Below are 11,568 nucleotides of genomic sequence, written 5' to 3' on the forward strand. Positions count from 1 at the left end.
CAAGTTACGGAGTTTTAAACACAACCGCCGTTTTAAGGTTCTGTCCATGGATCACAAAAAGTTCAGTGTTCTTTCAACAAAACGAAAACAAATCACAGAAGGAAGTGTGTGAATTGTTTTCGTTTTGCTGAAAGAACGCACACCTTTTTTGTGACAGTGAATGGTGAATTTTTTCGGGCAAAAAGTGATAAAGGACCAGGGGCTCAACAACCTTTCGCCTCATCTCTCAGACTGCTTGTCCCTGCACTTTTTAACCTGAAAACAGGAAAGGATACGAAAACATTAAAAACTGGAGACATTTGCGGTCGAACACCCCCCCCTTTAAAAAGTTAAAAAGTAGCAAGTGCCTGTTACCCCCCCCCCCCCGATCCCCTTGTTTTAGAATTGACCCGACCCCCCCCCCCCCCCTCCACGATTGCCGGTGTTTACATAATCATGCACACCCACACGAGTATGTAAGCACCTTCAATCGTGGACCCCCTATAGTCCCTCTTTCGTTTGTACTCCAACTTTTTAGGAAGACGTACCTTCGGGAATTGTGGACCCTATTGTCCTCTATTGTTCAACGTCCCATAATTGAATGCAAAAACAAACCCATAGAAATGTCTCCAAGGTGCAAATTACCTTTACATTACGAAGGGTGAAGTAAACTCCAAAGAGCACCAAGACCGAGACGATCTTGATGCCTCCGACCAGACCCTGGAAAGAGTGTCGATACAGGTCGTTATCGTAGAGCCAACACGCCCCTCTATCACCGTTGCTGTATCCCCACAGGATGCAGGCGAGGTTGATTGCTGCTCCAAAGTAAACGGGTGCTGGGAAATATCCTGCACGGTAATGGATAAAGTAAGACCAGTAAAAATAAAGTTACCACACGAACTGCGAGTTTGTTTTTGAATTTTGGTTGTGTGTATTATGTTCAGTGAAGGAGGAATTTTTGTGAGGCTTGGAAACGCCCAGATTGGTCATATTGCGTATTTTCAAGCGATCTGTACAGTAACGAATCATGTATATTGTCTAAGGGTAAGGGTCCAAAGAACAAGAGACTACATTTCATTGGAGTCCAACTTTACATGGCACGGAACTGATGAATAATTGTAGCCAAACTTAAGATACGTTTTGCAAGATGTCTACCGTGAAGTAAACTCTTCACTTTACCTAACAGGTTCAGCACAAGTGTCTGGAAGCCTAGGGCTGTTGCTCGCATGTCTTCATCGACGATTCTATATAGGTGAAAAATAACATCCTTATGAACCATATATGTTAGCGAATTAAGGAGCTTTATACGACGTCATTTTACAATGTTTAACGCTCAAAGTAGATTGTAAACATGTTGGGTTTTTCTTAAGGAAGGCAACAGGTGAACTTCCGTCAAAAGCCTTAATTGATAGTTTTTTGTACCACGCAAAATGGCCTTAGTCGTCCAAAAACATATTTCATCGTTACAACTTATCAGTTTTCGCATAATGTGTTATTTCTTTGAAATATCGGTGAGTTTATAATGTTTAATTATATAGTTTAATTTTACCGATTACATCAAGAAGGTGACTTTTCCTACGGTTTTCATCGTGTAAGATTCTTTTGAAAGGCCAAACAATCAAAAGTTGTTTTGGCGACACGAGACTGTTTTGCTCAATTTGGTCGCAAAATATCGCCTCGTGTCCAAATTCGGTATTATTGGTCGGTCTATTCGAACCACAGTACAGCAAGCGATCTCCTCACCTCAAAGTGATAAGTGCCAAGCCCGAGTGGCCGAGTGAGCCGCAGAAGTACATTATGGCGCTGATAGAGATGATGAACGGCACATGCCAATCCTTGCAATTGCCTGGACACTCTCCGTCTACGGCCGTCGCGTTTACACCACCAGGGCGGATGCAGCGACACGCGCTGAAACTCTGCAAAAAAAGGTAACTTCAGCATTGACCTCGTTCGATCAAGGACCAGTGGTCGACTATTGGTTGATTCGGGACGTGTGTTAAGCCTTCGCGTTAACAAAATGACGCGGATGTCTCTAGCAAAACAACAAACATGATCCTGGCTCCCTGCTGTTCAATGCAACCGCGTGCCTCTTAGGAACCAGCGATACGCACAGCACATTAGGCATGACTCAAAATGATAGTCCACTGGCGGACTTTCCCATGATGGCGGATCCCTCCATGGTTAACCACTTTTGTTTTAATGTCCACAGGAACAAAACCATGGGTATCGTTTGTTTCATTAAACGACTCACATTAACCCATTCGTCGTTCTCGTCTCTGGTCCTTTCCACAACCTCGCACCCAGCGTAGCATGGCGACACGTAGGTTATACCGTCGACACCGCAGACCGGGTTGTAGTCCTCGTTCTCGCAGGTACAGTGGGCGTTGCACGCCGACGCGGCTTGCTGGACCGAATCCGGAAAATTCACCGGTCTATACATGCAAATAATTCAGGGTACCAGATCAGACGTGAAGCAAATCAAATCTAAAGTTAAGCTACGGAGTGATTAAATCTGGATAAACTGCGGACAGGTTCATCCGCAATAGGCTCACCGAAAGGGTATAATAATAATTATTTAATAATAATAATAATTCCAGATCCTTACAATATTTCCACATTTAAGGATGCCAGTGTACAAACAGACGATTCCAAAGAGTAGATTTTTTGGGAAATTGTCCAGAATTGTATAGCTGATATCTCAAAGTTACAACGGGCCAATTTGGATAAACTTGTTCACTTAACGGCTGAAGTCGTTGACAACGTTGTTTAATTCAGGTAGGCACTAAGTGGAGTATTATGTAGCATTGTCAACAGAAAGTTTACGATTTTCATTCCCTGTTATACTCTCATAACCTTTAATACGGCGGACTCCTCCCGATGCAGTGAATTGGAAATTGCGAGGTTAGGTTTTTATCTTATCCTCTTTTTTTTCAACTAACCTGGTTAACGTGCCAAGCCCGTCAAAGGGGGCCGGAGCTGCATAATGCGTCGAGACACCAGCGACAGCCTTCGTGCTACACCCTACGAGGAGGAAGACGGGCATGCACAGGATACCAACGACTTCACCAAAGATCAGAATGAGAGCACACTTGGCTGGTGACAACTTCCAGCGCCTGATGATAAGTCCACCCAGCAGGTTACCAACGATGATGCACGTGATGACGGCAACTGTGGAAAATAAAAGGACGGCATTGCGAAGATAACTCATTGTATTGTGAGATCAGGTAATACCATGGCGTCATTGATTTTGAAAATAATAAAATGCCTCATACATCAACACACCAATGATAGAATAAGTTCACTTACAACGTTCAGATGTATACGTTTATTTGTCTCTGAAACAAGAAACAGGGTCAGTGAGATATTGGTTATCATATTTGATTTTGTTTGTTTACTTGTGGTTGTTGGTTGTGGTTGTTTGTTGTGGTTCTTTGCCGTGGTTAATTGTTGTGGTGTTTGGTGTGGTTGTTGGCTGTTGTGGCTGTTGAATTTAGTTGTTGTTTGTGGAAGTTGGTTTTGGTTGTTAGTTGTGGTAGTTGGTTGTGATTGTGGTTGTGGTTGTTGGCTGTGTTTTTGTGGTTATGGTTGATGGAGGTTGTGGTTGTTGATTGTGGTTGTTCGTCAATGTTGTCGCTTGTTGTTTTGGTTGTTGATTGTGATTGTTGGTAGTGGTTGTTGTCTGTGGTTGTTAGTTGGTCATCCCAATTGCTAAGCGTGATGAAGACCTTCTCAGTTATGAAAAAATCCATCCACTTTATTGCAAAAGAGAGGCGATGTTATAAAACTGGTACATATAAACTTTGAGCACAGAGTAACTTGCTTAATGTTTGTGGCATAATTAAATGAGTATAATGTACAGGGTGTATCTACAGGTTTTTACATGAAAACAAGCACCTTTGGATTATATGTATGATCATCGTAAAAAGTTAAAGAGTGCTCTTTGAGGAACTGCATCGTTTGAAAAACTTTTTAACATAGCTCTTCATTTGAAGACCTTATTCGTTACCTCCGAGCTGTGCTGACATTGCAGAGCCTATACCAAGCTGCAATTTGAAGTATTTTAGCGCGAAGGCTGCATACCCGGCGGTGACAGCGGACGAAGCTGCCGAAGTGAGGCACAACAACAGCAGAGGTACATTCGTCAACATCTTCTTGTAGCTGACGACCATTTCTTAACAGAATTTTAAAAAAGAGCATTCAGAAGAACATGTAATCCCGTTTTAGCAAAGGTAACGTGGTGTCAGCTCCAAAAAGATTTTAACTGTGATCGGTTGGCCGAGTGGTTTCTTAACCCTAAAGGGTCCGGGGGCTGAATCCCTCCTCGACCCGAGCTGTTATGAATTTTTAGCCTCGAGCCTTGTGCATCATTTGATACCAAAAACATAAAATGGGACCACGGGTTGCTGCGCAGCGAAAATTTTTCCGGCGCTTCGCGCCATAAATCCCTGAATTTCCCCATATACGTAGTGTACACAGAGCAGAATTACCATTCGTGCACATGAATAATTAAATAGCCATAATTCCAAAACTCTATGACCTATAGTCATGAAGTGTCTTGTGTATGTTTATGATAAGTTGTTCTATGCATGTACTGAGTTTCATAATTTGTCGTCGGTCGATGGCCGAGATCTTGCCGGCTAAGTCATGGTCAAAATAGCCCAGCCCTTTTAGGGTTAAGAGAAAGGATACGTTTATCGTGCCGGATATCAGTTTGTGTGGTCTTGTGAGGTCATACACAACTCGCTATTCGCTACACGCGTGCACACGGTACCGATATATCACGGCACAGATATACACTCAACCAAAAAAGAAAGTCCGCCCTTTCGATACTTTTTGTCTAACTCAAAAACTACTGAGCACCTCTCACTCAAATAACGACTCATTAGTACAGAAATTCCTTAGCAATCCAGCCATACTCTTCATTTGGCCCAAAACAGTGAAAATGTGCACTAATTTATGCAATTTATGAGAAATGATACCGAAAACAGTTGCACTTGTGTATGCGTGAAAGTTATTCTTCACACTCATCTTGCACGTATACAAGGTGCAACTTTTATTTCGGTACCATTTGTCGTAAATTGCATAATGTTGTACACATTTTCACTGTTTTGGGCCAAACAAAGAGCATGGCTGGATTGTTAAAGAGGTTGTGGAATGCTCGAAGACATTTCCGTCATTTTTGGGGTATATGTAGCCTAAGGTGTGATGAAATAAAAACGACTATTGTTTCTGTCATGAAATGAGTACAAAGGGTACTTTTGAGAGCTATTTTTCAGGTCCTGTTTCGACCCGAACGTGCAATTTGTGTAAAAGTCGTCGTTGCGGACAGCAAACAAAACACAGTAAATCGTGACGTAATAAACAGGACTCGTTTATGCTACTCTGCATCGGGAGTCCTGTTTATTACGTCACGATTTACTGTTTTTTGTTTGCTGCCCGCAACGACGACTTTTACACAAATTGCACGTTCGGGTCGAAACAGGCATGACAGGACTTGAAAAACATGTCAGCTCTCAAAAGTACCTTTTGTACTCATTTTATGACAGAAACAATAGTCGTTTTTATTTCATCACACCTTAGGCTACATATACCCGAAAAATGACGGAAATGTCTTCGAGCATTCCACAACCTCTTTAAGGAATTCTTTACTGATCAGTCGTAATTTGACCAAGGTTGTGCCCAGTAGGCCCTAGTTCTTTAGTTAGACAAAATATTAAGGGGGACTTGCTTTCTTGTTTGAGTGAATCAGAGTGAATTAACCATTGATCTCCACTATCATTATTGACAGTAGAGATCAACGGAATTAACGCACAGTAAATTGTAGATTTTCACCCTGTTTGCTGATACCAATATTTAATCGTGTGTGATTTGATCGAAAACGAATGAATTGCTGAACATAATGTGCCATTTGATTGTGTGTCAAAGTCTGCTATTTATAGCTGCAGATACGAGGCGGTTTACTGGGGTAAGGCCATTCTAAATGACGGCTTACATGCACTGGTAACGTTTCCGATAGGTAAGTGTATGCGTACGCGTACTTGATGTGAATACAAAACGAAATGAACAATAACGGTTACGGACAGCTAAAACGTATGCGTACCCGTATCCGTTCTGATGCGAAGCCTCTCTATTGTAACAGATTTCAGACACGGACTTACTCTTCAAGGTCGCCAAAAACCTCTGTTGGTGTGGCAACCTATTGGGAACTCCGCTTCGCTTTTCTCGGCTTGTTGGATTGTCGGAAAGCTCGCCCATCTGTATACCGCCCTCCTTGTAAGCTTCAAACATCATTTCCTAAGCGGTAGCAAAATCAGTGCAAATGTGAAAAGGGGTAGATCGAGCTCATTTGGTTGGCAAAAAAAGGCATGCTGTGGCGAGGAACCGGGAGCAAAACTTTGTGATTCCCGGTAAGACGAGTTAACAATTTTATTAGGAGAACCCTAATAAAATTGATGCATATTCATCTGATCATAGTGCATATTCATACCTTCTCTTCTTCCTCCTCCTGTTCCTCCTTCCTTTCCTCCACTTGTTCCTTCTCCTCCTCCTTCATCCTCTCCCTGGTCTTAGGCAGGTGCCGAGGAAAAAAGAAGAAGGGAACGCTGATCAGCAGGACCGCGCAGCCGATGATGACGAAGCCCAGCCACCAGGCGCCGATGTACCGGGGGTCGGTCTGCGGGAAGGACGGTCGGTCCGCGGGGGCGACGCGGTCAAAGTCGACGAAGATGGAGTTTGTCAGGGAGCCTAGGAGCAGCCCGCCCAAGGAGCCACTGGTACCGGCAATGAAGAAGAAGGCTGCCGGTGATAAACGAAAACGGTGACAAAATTGACAATGAAAGCAATGCTTTCATTCTCCTCTGGAATAAACTGATAGGCCTCGCCCACTGCGCACCTGGGCAGCAACACATGCGCATTACGGGTTAAGTGTATTACCATAGCACTATAACAACATCACTGTCTGGCTTTCCTCGCCAGCCAACAGCCAGGCTAAGTCAAGTCCCAAGAGAGTCAGTCAGTGAGATAGGTGTGCAAAGAGGACTGAACCTCTGACCAGCACTTTAACCGCAATAACTTTGCCCTACTTGAGAAAAAAACTCCATTCCATTTTCTCACAGAGATTGGAGAAAAGTTTGAATCGAAATCTTACCCAGATATATCGGCGTGGTGTGTTTGCCGACTGCGTCATCCACATACGTGGTCCCCAGCGGTTTCATGGGCACGTTGCCGGCACCCACCATAATCTGACCGAGGATGAGCCAGGCTACGGGCTTGACTGCCGGCTTCTGGAAGTCCACAGAGCACGGTCCCGCTTTATCCTTGGGGTCGGCCGAGCAGTAGTCCACGAGCTGGTCCGTGTCGTTGCAGCCCGGCGGGGCGGTTGTGTAGGGTGGCAGCCAGAAATGCGGCACGGCGCAGGCCAGGAAGCCGAGGGCAGCAATCACTGCCCCCACGCCGATGATGCGAGGCCGGTGGCGTCTCTGGCCGAAGTAAGCCACGAAGACGACCAGTGCCAAATCCATGACGTCATTCAAAATGGCCAGGGAACCAGATTCGGAACTTGGAAAGGAAACAAACGGGCGAGGGCGTAAATATTTAGAGGTGGAAAGAAAACAGGTAAAATAGATCGAAGCCATTCACAGGATTTAATTTGAAGTTTACAGTGCCAAAAGAATCGCAGGAAATGGATATAAAGTGCTTATGTAGGACTACATAATACACATAGGCATACAAGTTTATCAGGAACAGTGCCACTTTCAAACGGTTTCCAGCAACTGCTGATCATTGCCCTTACCTGGACCTACCTGGACAACTCGAACTGCTTCTCAATGGTGTCGATGACCGTGCCGAGGTACAGACTTCCCGAGACCTTCAGGAGGTAGTACAGCATGATCCAGAAAGCGAAAGCCTTGGGCCCACCTGCGAGACATCGCAGACAGCCGGGCCGTAGCCCCCTTCTGATGCCCACCGACTCCCTACTCTCATCATCTGGCTCCGTAAACGCGAGGATCGAGTCATCCTGCTGTGATAATATGTTAACATCATCCTCTTTATCATCCGTGACAACGTAGAAAAATAGGTATGTTAATGTTAAGGCCTTATTACACTCTTATAAATCCCGGATCCGATTTGGCCTGATGCTTATCAGCATGGCATTGCGGGGGCAGTAGCCCCCCCCCCCCCCCGCCCCTGGAAAAAGCAAAATAGGAGGAGGGGAAACCCCCCCCCCCCAAAAAAAAAAAGACTTAAGACGAAGAGCGAATCGTGCTTCTATTTTTAACACCTTGAAACCGGCGGAAAGGGGCCTAAATGCAGCTATATTCAATACGTATCACACTTTAAAAAAAGCGCCGAGTGATGTCTAGCACCTCCTCTTGATTGGTCCACGGCCGGTGATTTCCCCTTCGCTTCTGGTGAGAGCTTTGCCACACTCTAGCAAAAATATCATGGCGACGCCCATGCTTATCAGTATGGGCAGCGCTAGCAAAGTTTGAAATCTTACCGGCTTTTCCGTCTCGTGATCATCGATGTTCAGTAATCCGTTGCGGCCGTTCAGTGATGCTGTGCTAACGCTCGCATGAAACTGCTCGCTCTCCGACGTGCTCCCCATCAATATGAGATTCGATCGCCACCTTCTTAGGCCATTTCCTGATGTACTTTGGGCCAATCGAACGTCAAGGGCGCCCTCTCGCTCTCTTCTAAAAACTTCAGTTGGCGCAGGAGGGATCTCTTTTCTAATTTGCCAAAAACAATATTTCATCTCAGTCGGAGGAAAAAGATTGCTATGTTTAACTCTTTCGTCCGGCGTTAACGGAACGGGAATCAAACTATTTCCTAAAGGCCTCACGCTACCATGACTACATAAAAACAAGGGCGTACGTCGCCAGTTTTTTTTTTCTAGATGGGGCAAAGCACAATATTTTCCCAAATCCTTGTACTTTCTCTCTAGCATATTCTGCATTTATCAATTGTTGGTAAGTGGTGTGGGTGGACATTTGCCCACTGTACCTCAATAACACCCCCTGCGGACGCCTATGTAGTTAAATGTGCTTTAAATGTAACAGCAATTGTGACTTCGCAGCTCATCTTCTCCCCCCCCCCCCCCCCCACCTTCGGCTTTGTTCCGGGGGAAGTGGTAGGGGCAAGCGCCCCCATTGCACCTCCCCCCCCCCCCCCCCATCGCCCATGCATAAAAGGCTGGTGCGGAAAAAAATCACGCTGGGAAATACGCCCCGGTCAGAGTAACTACATCGATCCTTTTTAACATCTAGAATTTAACTGCTTTTTAGTTGTCAAAGCAGTCTGACACAGGGGAAAAAAGCTGTGCACACGCACTGGTTTCCATTCAAAGTCAAGAGGTCCAACTCTTTTGACCTGTCAAGCTCTTTCAAGTTCTTTTGTCGTTGGGAACTGAATGCAGGTTGTTGACTTATCCAGGTTAATTCACAGAATAGCATAACAATCTGGTTCCATGTGTTCAGTGTGTGTACGTGCTCGCCATACTGCATTCGATTGCAATATACATGTAACTGTAGTATGATAGCGTTTAGATCGATATATATATAGCGCATGTACATTTTTGTCACTAACTCTGCCCTGCCTTGTATTGAGGAGCTATTCCCTTAAAATTGTGATTTAACATTGATCGTTATGGGAAGAAGTTTTGGTAATATTGGAGAACCAGTTATATAAAATAAGCTCTACCTCAAAGATTGGCATGTCCCGGTGGGGGATGCTAAACATAAATATTGTATTTATTTCTGGTAATGAAACCAAGGATCCTCAAAAGTGCCCTATAGGCACTGCAGCTCGAAAGCCTGAAGAAACCTATAGAGAAGCCAGTGAGAAGAGTTTTAGAGAAGCCAGTGAGAAGAAATTACAGTTTTAGAGGTGGGAGGAAAACCCCAGAAAATTATTCTGAGGGAAACCCATGGAATCAGGTAGGGACTGAAAACCCAAATCCACATGTGGACCAGGGCAGGAATCGAGCCCGGGCCAATGCGGTGGAAGGCGAGGAAAGTAACCACTGCGCCAACCTGACTCTCATAATGTTTCATAAAGAAGGTAATATAGGGCCTAAATGGTACTGTTGTTTTGATGGAAACAAAATGTATCGACCAGATCAGGCGGTTTTATGTACATGAGATTATGAGGTGAAGCGGTCATTTTGTGGGCCATGTGACCAGCATGCATATTTCAAAAAGATCGTGATTAGGCCCCCCCAAAAAAGTCTCCGGTTTCTGGTATGCGCGCGCATCGCCGTAGCCATGCGCGTCGGCAAAATGAAAAAGTTTTTTTTTCAATGAAAGATGATGTCTCAAAACCGCCAAACTCACTGGTTTGACTGGAATCCTGCTGCTGCACAATTTTAACGTGTTTTTAGATGGGGTTATGATCGAGAATAAGCTTTATGTGGCCTCTCTGGACACCCATATATTTGCACTAAGTTTAGTCGGGCACCATTTGCAGTCATCAGCCGACATTTGAAGCAAAAAAGTCAGGTAAAAAAAAAAAAAAGCCGCGTCGCCGCACCACTTTTTGGGCAAGCTCCATACCAGAAACCGGAGACTTTTTTTTTTGGCCTTAATTGCAATGATCATTTATGTGGACAACAATCTCTGCCTTTTGGCTTTGAGAACCTCTCCTCAGATCATAAACACAATGTAAATAAAATAGGCTCATTCTTATCAGTCGCCGGTTTCAACTTTGATCCTGAATAAAATCAAACATCAGCGTGACAACTATAGTCAATGGAGCCGGCGGTAATGTAATACCACTCGAAATCACAAACGAATCCACCTGCAAATTTATAGACATCAGAATTTGCCCTTCGATTAAAACACGTTATACATTGTCATGCAGCTATACGCAGTGTTCATTTTGATGTATATCTGTCGGTTATCCACAGGTAAACCAGCTACTTTATCGAAACTTTTCAAGTTCCCCGATGTGACATGCCTGTAGTTTGTGAGCGAGCGGTTTGATTTTTGTTCTCCACGAGAGCACAACGGTATGAAATTACAACCTTGTCAGCAAGTGTGACATGGTCTATATAATAGTCATCAGTGCTTTAAAAACAAATTCAATATCAGTCCACAATACCTTAGAACTGCAACACACCGCGTCAAAGTTATTCAAGTCGGGCATTTATGCAGTTTTTGTTCACTTCACTCCACCGTACAGTCACAGGTCTACGAAAAATCTCAAGGTCTTTACGAGGGTTTATGCGGTAGGTTGAAAAGACCAGGCGGTACCGATCGGTACGGTTTTTACGCGTGAACAAGTTTTACTGAATATTCATCATGCGCACATATAATGATACTGTTGACAACAATCAGTACCGGTTGAAATGTTAGAGTGGATCGATGTGCCCATATTAGGGTGCAGTGCCCTGCGCATGCGCTGAAAGAAGCGACCTGTTCAAGAACCACTCGCGGGACCAGTGGCGTCACCAGACTTTTCAGTCTGGGGGGGGCACAGGGGGGGGGGGCACCAGCATTTGATTGGGGGGGGGGGCACTTAGGTGGATACGGATCGCCGTCCTGGGGGAGGGGTCTAAGGGGAGGCCCCCTCCCCTTTGCAAAATGGTGC

The 11,568-nt window shown here is 44.7% G+C and overlaps 1 protein-coding gene across 2 annotated transcripts; it reads right to left on the minus strand.

Moving 5' to 3' along the window:
• Positions 1 to 92: 92 nt before the first annotated feature.
• Positions 93 to 11,234, minus strand: LOC119726837 (solute carrier organic anion transporter family member 2A1-like). Of its 2 annotated transcripts, none has more exons than XM_038198703.1 (13): positions 11,080 to 11,234; positions 8,480 to 8,711; positions 7,782 to 7,996; positions 7,127 to 7,536; positions 6,467 to 6,774; positions 6,138 to 6,273; positions 3,986 to 4,150; positions 2,919 to 3,147; positions 2,231 to 2,411; positions 1,723 to 1,895; positions 1,159 to 1,223; positions 625 to 827; positions 93 to 255 (listed from the first exon to the last, which is right to left on the minus strand). In XM_038198703.1, the coding sequence occupies exons 2-13, from the start codon at positions 8,585 to 8,587 to the stop codon at positions 220 to 222; spliced, it is 2,229 nt and encodes a 742-aa protein (XP_038054631.1). In that variant the 5' UTR covers positions 8,588 to 8,711; positions 11,080 to 11,234; the 3' UTR covers positions 93 to 219. The 2 variants fall into 2 exon arrangements, with proteins under 2 accessions (XP_038054631.1, XP_038054624.1); XM_038198696.1 differs by having other exon boundaries at positions 7,782 to 7,999; positions 11,080 to 11,233.
• Positions 11,235 to 11,568: the final 334 nt, after the last annotated feature.

This window comes from Patiria miniata, unplaced genomic scaffold (assembly GCF_015706575.1).
Source record: "Patiria miniata isolate m_02_andy unplaced genomic scaffold, ASM1570657v1 HiC_scaffold_1, whole genome shotgun sequence".
NCBI classification, from domain to species: Eukaryota; Metazoa; Echinodermata; class Asteroidea; order Valvatida; family Asterinidae; genus Patiria; species Patiria miniata.

What these genes read in the sequence shown, in the direction of transcription:
- LOC119726837 (XM_038198696.1), bottom strand. Translation starts at nt 8,587, where the DNA reads ATGGGGAGCACGTCGGAGAGCGAGCAGTTTCATGCGAGCGTTAGCACA. An exon ending in ATCACGAGACGGAAAAGCCG is followed by an intron (nt 8,000 to 8,479) that starts GTAAGATTTCAA and finishes ATATTATCACAG; the next exon opens with CAGGATGACTCGATCCTCGC. An exon ending in TCACCCTTCGTAATGTAAAG is followed by an intron (nt 256 to 624) that starts GTAATTTGCACC and finishes TCCTGTTTTCAG; the next exon opens with GTTAAAAAGTGCAGGGACAA.